This window comes from Pavona decussata, unplaced genomic scaffold (genome assembly GCF_977016875.1).
Source record: "Pavona decussata unplaced genomic scaffold, jaPavDecu1.1 SCAFFOLD_71, whole genome shotgun sequence".
NCBI lineage: Eukaryota > Metazoa > Cnidaria > Anthozoa > Scleractinia > Agariciidae > Pavona > Pavona decussata.
In genome coordinates, this window is record NW_028145490.1 from 1622524 (window position 1) to 1643296 (window position 20773).

Genomic DNA, 20773 nt, shown 5'->3' on the forward strand with positions numbered 1-20773 from the left:
TCAGGCCTCCATCTGGATACATATTTTCCTGTATTGCATCATCTGGTTAGAATTTCATATCTATACAAGGTTTGCGTAACAGAATACAAGTGACCTGCCAAGAGGCTTTTAATGAGAGAAGGAGATGCATAACAATTGGCCCTTTGGATCCCTGCTGTTGAAAAAAGCAGGGAGGGTTGTATAAACTGATTGGCGAGAACGGGTTACATCGCGTTTTTAAAAGATGATTTTACTGCTGTACTGTACTAACCTTACCTTCCAATAAAGTACCAAAGAAGAGGAAGGGGAATCATAGGTTAGGAGTACATCAATGGGCTCAGGAGTTTCAACAAAAATGGAAACAAAGACTAAAGCTAACAGTTTTCTCTTCCTGCTACATGAACATCTAACAGTTACCTCTTCCTGGTTCAAGTAGATTTTTCAAATTTATATTTTATTTTATTTTACATTTTTTAGATTTATAAATAATTTCTTTAGACTCACCCTCATCTGTTTGATCCCTCATGTCTTCATCCATCACCTCCTTCTTGTCTTCGCAACTCTCCGTAGCAGAACTGGTTGGTTCACCATTTTCTTGCTTCACAGCCTCTTTCTTTTCCTCGCTTGGTTCAGCTTTAGCTACATGGAAATAACGAAATGTAAAGAAAACTTTCGATGCACCTAATACAATAAAATTATCAACGGATATGAATCCCTTCTTCCTTGATGACGAGAGCTTAAACACATTAGTACCCAGCAGTATCTGAAGGTAGCAGGAATCCACTGTTATTTTATAGAGCAACTGCAGCACTGCTTTAAACGGTCATCGCAGACTCTGTGGTGAGAGCCACATTGACTAGCCTTTAATTTGACTCTTTCAATGAAAGGCTGAAAGAAGAGTGCAACAATCAGCTAAGGATAATCACTGCAGCTTTCGATAATACACAATGACTCAACCAAAAGTTTGGTTTTCACTGTTGACAATTGTCGAAGAAGTCTTTCAAAGCAAAGACAATTCAGCTCAGTGAAGTAAAATAGGTCAGTTCGTACGCTGTGATCGACGAATTTCGATCCACTTTGTCTTTTTTATGTATTTTTTAAGCCCCAATGGCTGTCGCTATAACTGACAGTAGCAAAGCTTACAACGGCTAGTGGGGTTTTGAAGATAAGAGTTGCATGTCATCGCAAGGCACAGCAATGACGAGTGATAAGTTGCAGGATTTGTTAACTATACCTCCTTCGTCTTTCTCAACCTCCATGGGTTCAACTTTGTCTTCTACCTCCTCCTTCTTTTCTGTTGCTGTTTCTTTTGCCTCCACTTTAGTTGGCTCCTGTTCAGCCTTCTTACTGTCAACCTCTGCAATAGGTGTGGATACACGCGACGATGTTTTACTTGAAGGTTTCTCTGTTGAGGGCTCTTCATCAGGATAAGCTTCCCAACCGTTGATATGAGCGAACTCTTCCACCTGATAACAATGAACGGAAAAACAAACCTCAAACCTTTCAACCCCAAGGGTTCCCAAAGGACTTAGAAAAATACATTTCAAGGGTCAATTCAATGAAACGTTTACACTTGTAGCTAGCAATCTGAGCCCTTGTAAACCGGGTTCAATAATTGTTAGAAGTCTTTGAGAATGATTACCGAACTTGTTTTTGAACTCTTCGTTGAGTTTCATTGTGTTCACATGTAAAAAGCAAGGGCCCAGCTTGTAAACTACAAGTGTAAAAGTTGTATTCAATTGGACACAGGCTTTCCACCACAGACAGAAAAATTTGCTTAACCTTGTACTTCATAATACACAATATTACAACAAAGTACTGCTCAACAGTTTTCCTTTGAATGACCACATTACTTTATGAAAAATTGGAGTCAAATTCCACAAAATGAGATTTGGTTCTGGTAGTGAAAGGGTTCATAGCTACCTTCAGATCAGAGTATGAGTACGACTTTCAAATTTCAAATCAGTCACATCCCCAAAACTCTCGCTCCTTCCAATAATTTACCAGCAGAAAAAAGGAGACACTAGAAACAAGATTGATTATCTAAACCACGCAAACTAGATTTGAAAAGTCGTACTCGTACTCAATCTCGTATTCGTAGTCAAATGTGAACGTGTGTAGCTTACAGAAAAGAACTAAAACGTTACCTTTTTCCTTATCAGGCTCATAATACCGATCCTCGTCAGCACTTGTGTTCTCTGCAGTCCCTCACGAGGTACTCCGTCATTAAACGACTCTCTATTGTCTGTCCCAGGCTCACACAGGTGACGCAGAAACATGGCTACATATGCCCTACAGTCCAACAACAAATGATGTTATAAACACCTCCCTGATGTTTTACTGACAAATCAAAGGCTACTGTGGGACAACTCGTGATGACTCAAACAACGGAAATGGAAAGGGTGTTATAAAATAGGCCATTTCCGAGTTGCTGTGAACCTCATTATAAAAACGAGGCTAAGTGCAAAAGCTTTTCAAATGAAAATTAGTTTTGTTTGTATATGAATGAAAACTAATTTTCATAATAGAAACTTTGCACTTAGCCTCGCTTTCATAATGAGGTTCACAGCAACTCGGAAAGGGCCTATTAGCAATACTTAGTCTAACAACTTTGGGGCCACCGAACACAACACAGAACAGTGAAGGCTGGTCAAAAAAGACAGATTCCATTTTTTGAAGGATGGACAAATTTTACTCACTGAAAGGCTTTCTCAGACTTGCCACGGAGATCTCTTGCAAACCTGAAAAAGGAATAAGGGTCAGTTGCACAAAATGTCAATAAGATGCAAACAAATACCATCCTACTGTAGGTGATACCTGACACGATTCTTTAGGCTTCATTCCCTTCTAATTTTAACATTTTATGAATGGCCGTTATTCTGCTAACAGCAAAAAGGACATGGTATTGACGAATGTATTTTCTGCTAACAGCAAAAAGGACATGGTATTGACGAATGTATTTTCTAACAAATGTTGTCCTACCACTGTGATTGACGAGAACCTTGGGGAGAAGGCAGGCCATATCTCATGACTGCATTCACGAATGCCTTCCTCTGTCTCAGGTTGAAACCATACACCTTCAAAAAAATAGATAAACAGAGATTCAATTCAGACTTCTTTAAGAGTTTGCCAAAGCCTGGGCATAGCAGGAGAGTTGCCAAAAAACAGACCATTTACGTCAAAATAAGTTGAGCTACTCATGGGTTCACGCAATTTTATTATATTTTTTTTTTGTTACTGTGGACTGCATGCAAACCAGCACACTGCGCCTCCCACGTTTATCCTTCAAGGCAGGCTTTTCTGCTCCTACCTAACGTCCACAGCAAGGAAAACCATACCCAGTTGACAGAGCTCAAGGGTTACCCATCTCACCATATCACCTTTGGGTATGTTTTTTACATTAACATGAACTTAACTAAACACCAATATTACAACATGAAATTAATACTAGTTATAGTGTTTTGAAAAGTTATGTAAAGTACTAATGGTTTTTTAGTAGACGCTGTAAAAATGATGATCATCATCATCATTAATTCAATGTTACCTCCAAGTTGCCATGAACCTTGGCCAGTAGCGGAGGAGTAACGTCTTTATCATTTACACCGCGAGCACCCCTACGCTGACGACCTGCAATGAATAATACAAAGTGAGAATCAAGAAAGGGCGCAATCTGAACTACCATACGAAAGGTTCCTAACCATCATATCTTGAAAATCCTATCCTCCATGGAGAAGATTGTCGGCCATGTTTGTTCCACTTAAAGGTTATCAAGTCACAGCCACATTCGGCTGGTCATGTGACAAGAACAACAAAAAAAGGCTCAAAACTCGTATGGCTGATCGTAAATGATCCCCAAGATTCAAAATGTGACACGCCCATTTCTTGAAATTTGCATTACTATAGAAAGTATGACAAAAACATATATACATCTTCAGCAGCATTTCTTTTCTTTGTGCAAACGTAATCATTTTATAGGATAATTACAAATTTAGGGGAGCAGGGATGGTGCAGTGGTGAGAGCATTCGTCTCCCACCAATGTGGCCAGGGTTCGATTCTCGGGGGTTTTTCTCCGGGTTCTCCAGTTTTCCTCCCTCCACAAAAACAAACATTTTGGATTTTCCAAATTCCAATTCGACCTGGAACGCATGCTTCGTGGGTAAACAAATTACATCTACAATTACATTTACCTTCAGTCTTTTGGTTAAACTCTTCGTCTGATTCTTCCTCGTCAATGTCACTGTATCCTTCGTCTTCATAGTCTGACAGGTTATTTGTCCATGCTGCAAACAAATAAAACAAAACAATCCATAAAAATAATAAAGGTCAAAACTGCACTACTGATTAGTTCTTACAGTGAAAGCAATTTTACCCCAAGTGCCACACCATCAATTTCCATACTATTTATGAATACCTTTTCACAGACGACACGTCTGTAAAATGACCAATTTTTTTTTAACCACGGCTGCCGTATAAAGGTATAAGTGTGTGATGGCGCAGGCCACTACTTGCGAAAAATTAATACTTTAATCTTGCTATACGCTGCTAAATCAATTCTAAATTCAGTTACATTCCCAATACTCAGAGGAATACTGAAACAAGAAAAACATTTTGTTCTTAATTCTCTGGATTTTAACTTAAATCATGTAATTTTTCTTAATAACACTAACACTTCCAATGAAAATGCATATAAGTCGTACAAAAACAAACTTACTCATTCTCTTCGAGTTGCTAAACGTTTATATTATGAAAAACAAATTGAAAAATTAAAATCGAATGTCAAGGCTACCTGGAAAGTTCTAAATGAAATCCTTAATAGAAATAAAGGAAAGCGTAGCTTGCCATCTATATTTAGGGCAGATTCTCGAGAAATTTCCAATCCAAAAGATATAGCTAATTTCTTTTGTAAATATTTTACTAATATTGGCCCCAATTTAGCTAGCAAAATTCCTGTATCAGAAAAGTCGCACAATTCTTTTTTACCTCCAAAACTAGTTAATTCAATATTTCTAGATGCTGTAAATGAGCAAGAAATTATTGAAATATGTAGCACTTGTCGTTCAGGTACTGCTGTAGGTTATGACAACATTTCTATGAACCTAATTAAAGAATCTATCGATTTAATTATTTCACCTCTTACATGCATAATTAACTTATCCATCACTTCTGGAATTGTACCAAAACAATTAAAAATTGCTCGAGTTATTCCTTTATTTAAATCTGGTGAGCAGGATATATTTACGAACTACCGACCGGTGTCTGTTTTACCAGCATTCTCTAAAATCCTAGAGAGAGTAATGTACAATCGTCTTTTAATGTTTCTTAATAATCATAACATTCTCTCTGACAATCAGTATGGTTTTCGCAAGCATCACTCCACCGCTTATGCTCTTGCTTGTTTATATGACAAAATCTCTTCCGCCATTGACAATAAGGAATGCACAGTTGGTATTTTTATAGACTTGTCCAAGGCCTTTGACACCGTTGATCATAACATTTTGATTTCAAAATTAGAGCATTATGGTGTTCGTGGCACTCCACTTAGATGGTTCGAAAGCTATCTAAGCAATAGACAACAATATGTGGAATTTAATGGCGTTAGGTCGGAGTCTTGCGAAATTAAGTGCGGGGTGCCTCAGGGTTCTATACTAGGTCCCCTACTTTTCCTACTCTATATAAATGATCTGTGTAAGGTGTCGAAGGTCGTGGACTTTATTCTTTTTGCAGATGATACAAACATATTTTTCTCCCACAAAGATTTTAACTTGCTTCCTGGAATCTTGAATTCTGAAATGCTTAAATTAACTCATTGGTGTCGAGCAAACAAACTGTCCATTAACTTTAAAAAATCAAATTTTATGGTTTTTAGACCACCCCAAAGGAGGCAAACACTTGATATATCTATTCAAATTGACAACAATGCAATTAAACGTGTGAAAGAAACAGTATTTTTAGGTGTTATCCTCGATGAGCATTTGTCATGGAAGCCTCACATTCTTAGTGTTTCTAGAAAAATATCAAAATCAATAGGTATTATTTATAAGTCTAGTTTTTGCCTCCCCAAAACCTCCTTACGTTCCTTGTACTATAGTCTAGTTTACCCTTACTTAATTTATTGTGTTTCTGTGTGGGGATCGACGTATCAGTCTAATTTAAATCGGATTATTGTTCTGCAAAAGAAGATAATTAGAATAATATCAAAAGTTTCTTTTGATGCTCATACCGGTGTTCTTTTTAAAGAACAGGAGATTTTAAAATTCTCTGACATTTATTTATACCAAATAGGTAAATTTATGTATCTTTTTAAAAGAAGCTTACTTCCAAATTATTTTCGTGATATGTTTACTCTTGCAAGTCAAATACATTCTTATAAAACAAGAAATTCCAACCTTTTCTATATACCTTATTGTCGAACTAATCTTCGAAAATTCTCAATTCGGTTTCAAGGTCCTTCGTTTTTCAACTCGCTAAGTCGTGAAATTCAAAACAGTGAAACTATCAGTTTGTTTGGCAAAAGACTTAAAAAATTCCTTCTATCTAAGTTAAATTGACTCTTTGTTGAGCTACACACCTTTTCTTTACCTTTTCTTTTTTTTCTTCCTTTCCTTTTTTTTTTTTTTTCTTTTTCTTCTTTAAAAAAAAAAAACTTAATTGGAAATTTCAATCAGTACCCTTTACTTCTATGGTTTATCCAATAGTTCTAGGAAGCCTATAGTTAATAAGCCCCCGGCTTCTATATAGGCTTCCTAGCCTTTAACACATTTAATATTGTAAATAGTCAAGTATGAATATTGTAATAGTAAGAATATTGTGTGTCGTCTATAATGTATTTATGTTGTATTTTTTTGTTAATGGCAAATAAAAAAAAAAAAAAAAAAAAAAAAAAAAAAAAAAAAAAAAATTTTAACAACAAAAAGCATGAACGTTTGAGTCTCATTAGGGCCAGAAGCACAAGTTACCTGATTCCTCCTGATCTTCCATTCCTCCATCAACATAGCTCACCTGTAAAAAACAACAACATTCATGCAACAACAATCCTTCAGTTACTTCAAAAGCATGATAACATGCAACTAGGGAATGGACTGCACAGCACTACTATCAGTGTCTGTTCTGCAACATCCTTCGCCATTCACCCAGTAAAGAATGTTCTGTTCCAACCTTACGACGCAGATGAGTTAGAGCTTCACCTTTTTCCTGTTCTTAATTAATTTTAACAGAGATCAGAGCAACTTGCAATTAGGTGTGTTAGCACGAAGGCTTCCTCAGGATACAAAGAAAAGGCATTTCTAAGCTTGTTTTCTGTTTCCAGAGACTTTTTCATGAGCAAAATTAACGAACTCGTTGAGTAAAAATCTCAGTGACCTTCAGGAAGCTTTACTCATGGGGAAGGTGGGTCTGTGGCAGAGAAGTATTACCTGTTTTCTGATTCTCTTTCCTTTTCCAAGATGTCTGGCCTCATCTTCTTGGTACTGTTCATAGTGATGACGTAGAAGTTTTTCCCAGTAGTCAGGGTCTGCTGCCTCTGCATCTTGCTGTTAAAGTACAGTTTGAACATAAACTTAGCAGCAAGTCAATACATGTATGTCCTTAAAGGAGGCGGTGACACCTATTTTTAGTGTCACTATGAATTGCCAAAAAAAAAACGTATTTGTTTCAATGGAATCGTTAATATAATGGTAAAGTTTTGTTAACAATAACCCTACTAGTGCACAGGAACTATTTTTAATTATGTTTGGCTGCGGATGGCTAGGATGGAAGTAGATTGCAACTTGAAAAAAGTTCTTTCTGTGTATTTTAGAAAAGTCGCTAAAAATTGATTATGGTTTGTTCTTCCCACGAGAAAAACGGCAATATTTTTTTCACGATGTTATAAGAGCAATTTCATGCCACAAAACAGGTTCTTTGTCAAATATTTGAGCAGGTTTGCCAAAAATGGGGAAGACCCAAGGGTCATGTCAGAACTGACAAGAATTTTGGTTTCTTCGGCACTAACATTTTAACCGGACTGTTGAAAGCATAGATGCCTGTTCTATTGCAATGTCTATAACGTAGAGGCAGTATTTATAGAGCTTTTTTTCTCTTTCCCTGGACAAAGTGAACTGTCTCTAAGAGGAAGGTGTCTGTAGGGAGTGGTCCGTTGGTTCTTCCAGGTTATTGGAAGCAACAAAAACTTCCAGTAATGTTTTTGCCAAGCAGAGATTCCCTTCACATTATATCTGACAAACGAAAGGAGTTCATTCCAAATACAAGCAAAATAATGGCATGATTTCTTTTGGCAAGTGATTAAATTGAAGACAACATCTTTCGTCTGATTGGTTAATGCGTTCTTTAAAAGTGTGGGCATATGCGGTTGCATTAGATCAACACTCACAACTGGTAATTCTGCAATGGTGCTTACCTTGAGAACTTCGACATCATCATCTTTCTGCTTGACTACGTAACTTGCAACCTAAACAGGACATAACAAATACATAATCTGTAAAACGTACCACACAACACCGCTAATCTGATCACTTATAATCTGGTTGAACTAACGTCGTGGTTGCAATAAAGTGTTCTTAACATAAGAAATAGACTGACTTAACACAAGACTGAGCTCCCATTAAGCTTTAGAGAAGTTAGCTCCACAATGAAAATAACCAGTTGAAGTAAGATGTTGTTGTTGTTTTTTTAGCTGGCTGCTTTTTCACTTTATTATCTCTCAGTTAGTAAGCGCAGAGTGATTGGTTAATTTTGGAGGTTGTACTTCACTGTACGGCCCAATAAATTTGAAAGTTGTTCCTTTTCTGTACGCCCGATTAACCTCGGAGATAAATTAAATATATTACTACCCTCATTTTCTCTGTCTGTACTGTAAGTTACAGATCCTCGGAAAACTCGGTCCATAACTTACAGTGCAGACCTCGAAGTCGGTTAGTAAGAAGTTTTTATTTACTGGCCACTATAGCCGGCTGCCAGCTACCAATGACAGCCCTATAACAAAATGATTGATGTACCTTTGGGATGAAAGAAAGAGGCCATAAGCTAATTAGCTGGTCAGCAACAAAAAGCTATCTAAAAAGCACTAAAGGACGTTTATGCACCAAGCTCTTCAATTAAAACAGCAGCTGGTATGAAATACTGGGATACAACGATATTACCTAATAAGTCAGTTTGTAAAGAAAAATAGTCACTGCTCTAATATCCTGTTTGAACGTATACTACCACACAGGCTAACAGTAAGTCTGCAGGCCAAGCGAGTTCCCTTTTTTGGTTCACTGTCGGCATGTTGAATTTACTGTCTGCAAGTTTTTGATTACAGACAACAAGCAGCGCAAATTCACTTCTAACATGCGCGTTATCAGTTAGAACATTGTTTTTTAAGGAGGTATGGAGGTATGTTGTATGAGTGATATACTACTCCAGTAGCCTAATGCTAAGGCTCCAGGCCCTGATCACTCATGTTTGATATGGCATGTCGGACCAGTGGTGTGTATACATGTGAACCTTAATACAACCACTTGGAGTAAGAGACGTCCTCACAAGGTCACTGCAAGAGAATGCGGTAATCTTGCTCTTTCTCTTTGGACATGCTAATTATAAACCCTCGACTTTTTGACTTGCAGTTGTGTTGTACTACAAGAGATTGAGGGGCATAACTATCTCAACCGAACAAAAATATTAATCAGAAACTGGCAACTTCCTGAGCTTTGCTGTACCCACAGAAAATTGCACAGTTCCAGAAAATATCCACACCTACCCCAAGGAAGGTCATTGGAAATTCCGATGGGGAGGGGGTTTCAAAAGCCAAAATTTTAAAGGGAAAATACGAGGCTAAACTGGAAACTCTAGGGGGAAGGGAGTTCAACCAAAATACCTTCCGTAGGGGAGGTACGGATATTATCTGGAAGCACACGTCACCCACGAAAATTTGAGAACATTTTCTGTGAAACTCTTCCATTTTGTTTTACCTTGAATGAGGCAAGATATTCATTGGCCATGATGTCTTTTTCCTCATCAGGTGCATCATCATGGCTACTCGTACGATCCAGCAGAGACATAATGGCTTTTTCATCATAGTCTATGCGACCAGAGTCACCTGAGTCTAACAAAATGTTAACAAAGTTCAGTTACCATCTTTAAAATTTCATACAAAAATTTCTGTAATCTGATTGGTGGAGAGCATCTCAATTTATCCTAAATGTAGTGCAGAAATGTGAAATTGAGTGCAGAAAGTTGAAATTAGTGCAAAAAAGGTGAAATTAAAATGATTGACAGGTATGCAAATTTGCAAATCAGCTATCTCGAAACAAAATGGCAAACAGGTTTAAAGGGAGTAAAAGCATTTTAATAATTGAAAGGTTAAAGGAAAATGCAAAGAAACTCAACAAAGCACAAACACACTGGCTAAGAGTTTGGAGGTCTTGGATAGCACAAAATGGCGACGACCAAAATATTGAAAACTATGAACCGGAGGCACTGAACAAAATTCTCGAGGATTTTCACGCAACAGTGCGTAAAAAAGACGGGAAAGACTATACGAGCATGACAGTCTTCGCGCTGCAATTGAGCGTTACCTAAGAAGGCAAGGTTACAAATACTCCATAATTAGAGACCAAGAATAAAAAAGGTTCAAAGCAAGTTCTTGAAGGTAAAGCTCGGCTACTGCGACTACAAGGTAAGCTGAAGTCAAGCGACCGAACAAGTCTCGGAAGTCTGACAAATACTGAATTAAATAAATGAGCTGTGGAAAAGCAAAAGGCTTTGAAGCACAAGTCCTGGTACAAACGGTTTGTTGGCTCACTCAATATTTTGGCCTAGAGCATCGTGTTGAAGATTTCCATGTCAGTTTGGACGAAAAGAAACGTTGAATTCATTGAGAACCAGACTAAAACACCCCAGTCTGGACTGTCTGCAAAGCCCCAGCTCCTGAAATCCAGTCAGTGCGAAAACATGCCGAGGACGGTGATTGACTTCAGACTTCTTTTAACATTGACTTAAAAGTTTGCTTTGTGATTTGAAAACTTGCCCTTTTTAGAGAGATGGTATTTCTAGCATGTTTTCCGTACGTATGAACATGTATGTCAGTCAAGGTTGTCATTTTTGAAACCAATCAAATACATGTAGACGGAGCATTAGCTGACAGACAAGAAATAAACAAAAGCTCATTTGAAATTTTTGTATGTATATTATTAACAAGTAATCACATGATTTTTCTCGTGCAATTTGGAATAAATGAGCACTTGTAAAATTTTAAAAGACCACAAATTGCACTCGCCCTGCGGGCTCGTGCAATTTTGTTAGCCTTTGAAAATTTTAGTTGTGCTCATTTATTCCAAATTGCACTCGGAATCATGTGATTACCTATACAAACAAGAAAGTCATGTATCAATATATCAAGTTTTGATGGGTTGAAATCCTGTTCTCCTAGGATACAAGAATCAGACATCTCTATGGGGTCAACAACATGCAGGGACTTGATGAGTTTATGCAGCTAACTGTCCCTGAGTCTTGTGAGGATCAGGAGGAAAACGTTTTGCTCTTATCCATTTGGGACCTTGTTGTTCAATGTGACTGTGGGCCACACAAAATTCCCACTCTGGCTTTGCCCTAAATAGGGAGTTTTAACAATGAGATGGCGACGGCAACGAGACCATGAAAAAAACAATAGGTTTTGTAACCAAAACAACAACTATGCACGTGCATTACACTTTTTGGCACATTTCTTTGCTGTCACTGCACGACTAGGACGTGAAATTTTCTGATGGCTCATTTTATGGAGGATGTAAACACACGACAATTTTTTTTTCTCTTTCTAAACTTGGGTGCGGTCTCCTAGAATTCATCTCCAGAATCTTTTACCTACATTTCACATTTAAAGCAAGTTGGAATAATTGCGTCGACGTTTGAAAAAACGCGAATTCATTCTAATAGGGACGTCTCACTGCCGTTGTTGTTAAATTTCCCTAATATTAGAGCAAAGTAACTATAAACTTTCTGAAACCCCTGCAGTCTCACCTCCATCTTTAGCATTGTCATCCTTAAAGAGTTCTTGTGTTCCAAATTTCAGAATGTCGTTTAGCTCACTCTTGGACATCACAGCCGTTTTGCTGGATCCTAAGCCTGGTCTTACCACAAGATGCGTCAACATCATCTTTTTCTTGGCAACCTAGCAAGTCAGTAATAATCACTGGTAAGTTTACGATAACATGAGTTTTCAATTCTTGATTTTGAACATAATGCACACTGTCACTTGTTCGAAGGCCATAATATTTTGAGATCAGCTTATGTAAACACAGGTATGATGTCAAGTAACATTTGTAGGTTTCCAGTCCCGGCTGGAATTCCACAGGGAACCCGGATTGGCCCATGGCTCTTTTTGGCTATGATCAACGACCTCACATCGAGCAATGCTCTCTCTCCTATGTGGAAATTCGCTGACGATACCACGGTCTCGGAACCTGTCCCCAAGTTTGGCGCTTCAGTGCTCCAAGATACAGTACATGATGTCCTTCGATGGTCTAACGACAATAGATTCAAACTGAACTCACTTGAGTGTAAGGAACTCAGAATAGACTTTCGAAGGAAAAATAACTCGGACACTGTTTCCCTTGAAGCCAATTGAAATTGTGAAGTCAGCTAAGATATTAGGTGTTACTGTAAGGAATGACCTTAAATGGATCGATCATGTAGATAATATTACTATGAAGGCATCCTGACGAATTTACTTGCTTAAGCAACTTGCAGTGTAAGCGAGCTGGCATAGACCATAAGTCGCTACTTCTATTTTATTGTGCATTCATACGTTCCGTTCTGGAATATGCATGTCAGGCCTTCCATACTAATTTGCCAGCCTATTTGTCCGACCAAATAGAGAGAGTTCAGAAAAGAGTCTTAAGGATCCTATTCCCAGAGGTTTCGTATAGCAAGGCCCTGGAAGAGGCGGGTTTAAAAACACTCTTCCATAGACGTGAGGAATTATGTAGCAGTCTGTTTCAACAAATAGTAGAGAGTGACCAGCATAAACTAGCTTGCCTGCTGCCAGAGCACAATGACAGTGGGTGATGTAATATATCAAACACGAGACACAGTGTTTCATCACATATCAAACACCGAGAAGAGAGTTGAAAATATGACGCGTAGCGGAGTATTTTTGACGAACATTGAGGTTTTTGATATTGTGATGAAACACTGTGACGAGTGTTTGATATAACTTCTCAAACAAACTGATTTTGAAGGGGAAATTAAGGATGCAAAAAAAACGAGGGGTTTTTCATCAGATATCCAAACACATCACGGCGCACGATTTCCTTTGTCTTTGGCTTTTGAATAATTAATGACTTTAAGAAATAATTTTAGGACTAGGCGTATGTTTTTAATCCCGAATGTGAAAACAAAGAGGTTAAGAGACACTTTCATAACCCACTTTGCAATTAAACAACAATTGTAAATAGGAAATTAATACTAGTGTAGTTAGGATTTTTATAGTTTGAAATTTTAAACATGCTGTATATAACACAAGTAATTCAGCTTATAGCTGCAAGTTGTGGTTTTTTAATAATCGATTTATCATCTTATCTAGGTTTTATTTACTTTATAACTATATATAAAAATGGGTGGTTTGTACTCACAAAGCTGATTCAAATAAACCCTTGAAGGAGTTGGTAACATTCAAGATTGTCTATGCAAACCCTCAATCATGCTCAAATTTATGTTGAAGTTATGAATTCTCTCAAACTCTGCCTTGGATTTGCATGAGGTGAAGTATGTGATTTTTAGTGCTGTATTAACAACCAAATAAAATGAAGTAAAATTTTAACGTTTTATTGTGTTACCTGTGTTATGCGCTCTTCTACGCTGGCCCTTGTGACAAAACGATATATCATGACCTACAGAAGGAGAAAACAAATTAATTATGCTCAGGACGTCAAGAAGGTGGTCCAGTCTTTGTAAAGGTAAAGTGATTTTATCACACAAAAATAGAAGCTAAAGATTTTTGCTGTTCAGTAATTACCTTAAATTCAACTTACAATGCTTTGTACTTTAACTGAAGATGACAGAAGTCTCTGTCAAAACATGTTTTATAAACTTAAATGTTTTGTCGTTTTCTTAAAACTTTTGAATTACCTTATTGTTTTGACCAATTCTGTGTGCTCTGCTGAATGCCTAGGGAGGAAAAAACAATACTTGATAAGTGCAATTTAGTAGCTACAATGCAGGACATGTCTAGAAGTGCAACTACAACAATGTAAGCATATAGTTCAGCTCCAGTATGACAATAGACTACAAACAAGCAGTCCCTCATGTTTCAGTTAGGGATAGTAAAGTGAGTGAGAAATAAGGGACTGCTTGTAGTCTGGTATGAGAAAGACTTTCAAAGAGGATACTAGGTAACTATCCTTTATTATGATCTACTCAGAAGAACATGGATTGTAATCAATAATAGTTGTGTTACCCAAGACTGCCAAAGCAGAACATTGTATTTCTATAGCAGTTTTGGTTTTTCAAATCTTTTACTAAAGTGAAAAAAAAAAGAAACTTTTCCTGCTTCGCTATGGTAGAGAAATCTTATCGCGATAAATTAAACCGCAAAACCTCTTACAGTTTGAGTACCCAGGTATCAGCTGTACTTTTAGGCTTGATTTCCACCGCACCCTCGAAGCGAACAGCAGCTGGTAGTCAGGCCTACTGTCCTTTACAAGTTGGACTCTAACAAAATGAAGAGCCATTATGAACACATACCTGGATGTCATTATGAGGATTCCAGTCTGAGTCGTAAATAAACACAGTGTCTGCTGTGGCCAAGTTGATCCCTAGACCTCCAGCTCGAGTAGACAGCAAGAAACAAAACGTCTGGGCACCAACAGCTAAACAAGATTAAAAACAGTCAAAAGCAGAGCAAAACAAAATTGATCCAACAGCAGGAATATGATACTGTGGTGCAGTTTTATTTCCTACACTGTATAAATCCCTGCCCACAATCAAAGAGTAAAATAAACTCTTCATGTTTTACATATACAAGCGCTAGAGAAGGTAAACAATCATTAATATTTTCCTTACTGCTTCTGTTTCCAATTGTTTCAACTTTCTTCAAACTTCTACCAAAACTTGTTTTGAGAAAACCTGGAAAAATGCTGGTTATTTCCTTTTAAAACAAACTGTCTTTTTTTTTTTACTGTATAGGTTACCATAGCAACAATATAACCTGTTAAAAACAACCTAAAATTTGGCTTTAAGTGATTATAACTCAAAAACGACTTTGTTGAACCCCATTTTTTCCTACTATCAAATTGTCATTAGCATGTCAAGATGTAACTTTTTGCAAATTAAAAAGAAATGTGGAAGGAGTTCAGAGCCACCTTTAATTTTCAAAAATTTTTCAACCCCTTCTCACTAATTTTTTAAACTTGGCAGAAAGTTGTATCTGAACACACTGATCACATTTCCATATCAAAATGGGTGTCACTGAGCTCATTTTTGAGTAATAACCACTAAAACCGAAACTTAGGGGTGTTTTAACAGGTCGTACTTTTGTTATAACCTATTACATGTATGTTAAGAATACAACCATCACTTGTTCAACAATAATTAGGCATTTGTTTAATAGCATTATTGTTGTATCAACTGATAAAGAGTGCAATTATTGATCTGCCAAAGTACAAGTGCTGGAAAGTGGTGGAAACCGGTGCCAGCCACCTTAAGGACAACCAAAGGCTATGTCTAGTGTTAGGGCTGATTTAGACGGTACAACTTTTGCTTATGACTGTTGCATGCGATTTCTGGAGCGCGCGCTGCTCGCGTCATGCAAAACATCGCACACAACCCTGGTCACTCAACATTGCCTATACCTACAATTGTCGTAGGATTTTAAAACTCCTACAACATTTTTTGTGACGTACACGACAGTTGTAAGTGAGTTGTAGGTTTGATTTACACGAAACAATTGTGTCGTAGGCCTGTTGTAAGCTTATCGCATGAGCCAAAGTCGTACCGTGTAAAACGCCCTTTACTACCCCTAATCACCAACATCTTTTCCCTCAGACTCACCATTAAACCTATCAATACATTCCTGTCTAGCTGCTCCATTAACAGTTCCATCAATTCTTTCATACTTATAACCATGTCCCTCAAGGAAGTCTTCCAGGAGATCCAGCATTCTCGTCATCTGCATAAGTCAGCAGTGAAAAATTATAAACCCAGTGCATGTAGGTATGGGATATCGTACAATATACATTTTCTACATTTAAGAGGCTCTAGGGTGAACATATGCATTACATGCATGCACCGTTCAACACAGTGGAGGTACGGTGGTGTAGTGGTTGAACCATTAGACACCTGAGGGTCAGTGGTCCAAGGACTAGCTTGTATGGCTGCGTTCTTTCCTCAAGAACTTTCTTCCACCCTGTCACTGTTCACCCAGTTTTTAAATGTGTACCAAAAAGGTGTGTCGTCCACCCAGTGTATAAAAGGGTACCAAAAGGTGCGGCAAAGGGAAATCCTGCAATGAACTAGCATCTCATAGAGGGGGAGCAGCAGTGCTCTAAATCAGAAACTACTACAAAAATTGGGTTAAGGTCTGGCTGTGTGGGCCAGCTGTGGACCATGAGTGTCTCTGATCTATCTACCTACATTGCAACAAAATGAGTGGTATGGTGTGTGTACCTTTACTCTTGTTGCCAACATATCCAAGCAACAGTTGTAAAGACTTGACTGCAAATGAGTTATGTGAAAAGCCTGGAGCCAGTTAAGGATTAATTATCAGAGCTTTGGAGTTCTGGAATCTACCACTCATTTTACCTGGGAAAAGATGAGAACTCTATGGCCTTCCTCTCGTAATTTCTTCAACATTTTTTCCAGCAACACCAGTTTTCCAGATGCACGAGTCAGGGCTCCTGCGTCATAGTTACCAGTCAGGCTTCTTGGAGCTTCCTAATGACACACAATAGAATATGATTGTCTCAGTACATTTTTAGCTTTTATATTTATCTTACATTTTGTAATAAACATTTTAGCTTACTTTAGCTCATGAAAAATACACACCATACAAATTATTAATATAATATTTACTATTACATGACCAGTCTGGCCCTGTGCACATTTTCATTGGAAAGCTATCGAGAAAATTCCTTTACAAGGGTTGTATGCATTTGCATAAGCAGGGATGGAAAAATCAGTACAGCCCTGCCAGAGATGCACACTGCCCCGAACAAAATGATTTAAAACATATTTTGTCATTCCCAACCGTTCTAAATTTTGACTTGAAACTATACACTGATAGGAAAAAAGTTAAAATGAATTTTACTCTGGAAATTTATACTCTGTTATCATGATTGAACTTCTAAATCAACTATAACCAGTTTTACATTGATCATATGATATGTATAACTTATTGCTTGAGTTAGGTCGGACCAGATGGGAAATATTTGGCTTCTTGCTGCACTTGGTCTGTACGCTGCAACCTTGAGCCAAAGATCTGCCCATCCAGTCCATTCACTCAGTCAATAAGTACATATTACCTGCACACTAAACTGAAAGGAGGATTGGAGATAAGTATTATTGCTGTATTTTTTCAAAAGACTGTTAACATTGCAGCATTAGAAATATCCGGATTACCATTTAATTTAATTTATTATATTTGTTCTTGCCATGACAAATTCAAGATCCATGAAAATTATTAATTTACAGAAAATAACATTTATTTAATGTTTTACTTGCTTGCCATGAACACAACAACTTTGCAGGCAAATCATTGACCACTGCCAGAAAATTTTAAATGATTCATGGAAATTCTAATTCCAGTTATTAACATAAATGGGATTACAGTAATACTGATGAACATTGATCAAGACTGACCAGTTGACTTCAGTTCAAAGTTAATCCAACATACATACCAGGGCTGCAGAAGAGAACAAGTAAGGATGGTTGCAGCATTTCTTCAGCTCCATCATAACATTCAACAAAGACACTTGGTGAGACCCTTTGGTGTTCAGAGCTTCAAAGTTTCTTGTCAAAATGTATTTGTAGTACTTCCTGTAAACCAAATGATGAAATGTTAGATTTAGGAATCAATACAACAATCCAAATGATGGCTTTTCATTGGAGTACAAAAAAATGTCTTGAAGTAACATAAAACTTTCACATGTCAATTCATTATTTTTTGGTATTTTGGTTTTTCATCTCTCTTCATGAAAGAAAATGCATGAGCACTACAAAACTTGAGAGCTCAATACACCTTCCAACTGCAAATTAATTAAACAGACCTAACCAAGGTAGGGGAAGGCCACACATTAATAGAAAGAGAACAAGATGTACAATTACTGTGCTTATAGTATTACCTATGAATCAGAGTAGTTACAATGTGCAAAGAGTGAATGCGAATGATGTAAATTTAAGTGATATGCTCTCAATTCTCAAGCGGCCTTAAGCTAATTTAGTTCATTGACAATTTAGGTTACAAGACAGTCATCAGTCATCATTCAAAGAGGATATGGGATACTGTGATTCTAAGAAAAGAAAAACTGAATTGCTTTGCTACAGGTGAGATGACAAGATAAATTATTGATTGCAAATACTCAGTCTGCAAAGGAGACCTGAGAGTTATTTCCACTGTCCTTATAACATGCTCACTAGGGTTAAACACTCTCTTCTTAAACACATGGCCAGTTTACTTTAAAAAAAAACATAAATTAATAACGAATAACAGTAGTAATAGTGACTAAAAGGCTTGAGAGGGTGAACAGAACTCCGCTGACTTACTTTTGTTGAGGACTCAATTCAACTCTAACAATAAGCTCACTCTTGGAAGGAATTCCCTTCAAGACGTCTGCCTTCAGACGACGCAGCATGTGAGGACCCAGAATATCATGGAGTTTCTTGATTTGGTCTTCCTTAGCAACATCCTCAAACTCTGTTAGGAAAGTGTTCTGATTCCTGGTAGGATAATAATGATTTCACCAATTTAGTACTGTATGTTTAATTTGTACTAACATCTCAAGACAAAATTAGGTGTTAACTGCTAGAGCTTAAGGGCTTACAGCTGTTCACATCCTTTCTATGGACAAAAGCTATGACATACTTGAATTCTTTAGGATCCAGAAAATTGAGGAGGTTCCACAGTTCTTCCAAGTTGTTTTGAAGAGGGGTTCCCGTCAGCAGCAGCTTATAATCAATGGCATATGCACTCAGAATCTGGAAGAACTGTGAAGTAAACAAACAAGAACAGTCAACAACAGTCAAAAACTGAAATAAAATTTCCTCCTTGGACCTGTGCAAATGAGGTTTTAACATTAAACAGAACCTCCACTCTGAATACAAGTTGAAGTTAAATTGTTGGAAATAATGTCCTTATTCTAAATTTTAGTTTCGTTTTTTAGTTAGAATAATTAACATTGCGCTAAAAATTTGATATGATTATCGCCCATTTTTGCTTTATTATTATTATTATTATTATTATTAAAATTTCCCGCACACCGCATTTTGGCTTTATGACAAAGGGTGGAAAAATTATATTACCAGCTACCCAGTAGTTTCAAAATGTCTCAAGTACAGTTTTAAAAACATTGCTTTAAAGGAACACACCTGACACTGACATTCCATTATTAATGATGATAATAATAATGATACATGTATGCGTATTTTCTACAAAATATTCAAATGCGCTTTATAACACTGTGTGTGGGACTTTACCAGACTGCTTCACAGTGCAGACTTTTTCTTGGGCCCACCCCATACATTTTCTTTAAAATTAACCCACTTAATAAGGTGGTAGTAATTCATGACACTTTCTCTGGTCCCAGCACTGTCCAATATAACAAGGGTTTGACTGTACAAAAACACCCCTGTATCCTTTTTAGAAATCCTTGGGGACAAAAATTAATGGTTGAGAGCACGTGTAGGTATTTGAATGTAATATAGAACAAAGGTAAAGTAAACAAAGCATCACATAGAGTGCAATATCTCTGAGCTTACCTTTGACTGTTTATTCTTGAGTCTGTGAGCTTCATCCACCACCAGTACTGCCCAGTCAATAGACTGCAGAGTGGTCATATCAATAGACACCAGCTCATATGATGTTAACAACACCTGGAACTTTACAGGGTGATCCTTCTGCAAAACAAAAACCAATGTTAGAAAGATCAAAATAATTCCCTTTAAGCTAAGAATACTACACTCTGCACCAACATAAAATTGGAGGGGAGGGGGCAGAAGGAGACTACTTTCCAGTTCTTCAATCTGTAATTATTGCAAAGTAAAGTTGCAGTCAGTTGGGTGGTATATGCTAAACTATTAAACTATGGTTTCATCCAGAGGATAAACATGTATTAAGTGGAGGACTTGGTGCAAAAAGGAGAGCAAGTGTCAATGTTTGGTTTCAGAAAATACCCATTCTGGTGGGTGGGTGGGGTGACTTGACAATCACTAAGCTTCCTCAAGCCTTCATAAGGAAAAAATGCTACATGTAACTGATAACCAGTTTTATTTTAGTTCAAACAGTGAGGGATACTTTAAAAATTATTACATTTAATGCTCTTGGAAATTAAAAGTGTAAATGGTCAGTTCAGTTTTTCTATAAAGCTTCACTGTTAAAAAGATACATGTAGAAGTAGCCCACAAACAACATATCTAGCCTAAAGGGAACAGGTTGCTTAACATTTGTAGTGCTTAACAGTAGTTAACAGTAGTTGCTTAACATTTGTAGTGCATCTGTACTTCGATTTCGATTTCGCAATTCTAAGATAAGAAATAATACTGTTTTGCAACGTAAGAATTATGGTCATTTTAATATACTGGTACTTTGCTTAACTCTGTTTAACTTTA

At 37.2% G+C, this 20773-nt stretch overlaps 1 protein-coding gene across 4 annotated transcripts in view; it reads right to left on the reverse strand.

Moving 5' to 3' along the window:
* The window catches only part of LOC146477248 (ATP-dependent chromatin remodeler CHD4-like), a 55029-nt gene that overhangs the window by 14325 nt on the left and 19931 nt on the right, over window positions 1-20773 (reverse strand). For all 4 annotated transcript variants that reach the window (XM_085113698.1, XM_085113695.1, XM_085113694.1 and 1 more), the window contains 21 exons: window positions 19925-20062; window positions 19032-19153; window positions 18713-18886; window positions 17848-17986; window positions 16754-16885; window positions 16004-16121; window positions 14699-14823; window positions 14084-14122; window positions 13792-13845; window positions 11975-12125; window positions 9928-10061; window positions 8376-8426; window positions 7393-7509; window positions 6937-6979; window positions 4168-4260; window positions 3524-3606; window positions 2962-3056; window positions 2679-2720; window positions 2127-2271; window positions 1214-1445; window positions 484-618 (listed from right to left, as the gene is read on the reverse strand). In XM_085113698.1, the coding sequence (XP_084969824.1) occupies window positions 484-618; window positions 1214-1445; window positions 2127-2271; window positions 2679-2720; window positions 2962-3056; window positions 3524-3606; window positions 4168-4260; window positions 6937-6979; window positions 7393-7509; window positions 8376-8426; window positions 9928-10061; window positions 11975-12125; window positions 13792-13845; window positions 14084-14122; window positions 14699-14823; window positions 16004-16121; window positions 16754-16885; window positions 17848-17986; window positions 18713-18886; window positions 19032-19153; window positions 19925-20062 (2362 nt within the window). The remainder of the gene's footprint in view (window positions 1-483; window positions 619-1213; window positions 1446-2126; window positions 2272-2678; window positions 2721-2961; window positions 3057-3523; window positions 3607-4167; window positions 4261-6936; window positions 6980-7392; window positions 7510-8375; window positions 8427-9927; window positions 10062-11974; window positions 12126-13791; window positions 13846-14083; window positions 14123-14698; window positions 14824-16003; window positions 16122-16753; window positions 16886-17847; window positions 17987-18712; window positions 18887-19031; window positions 19154-19924; window positions 20063-20773) is intronic.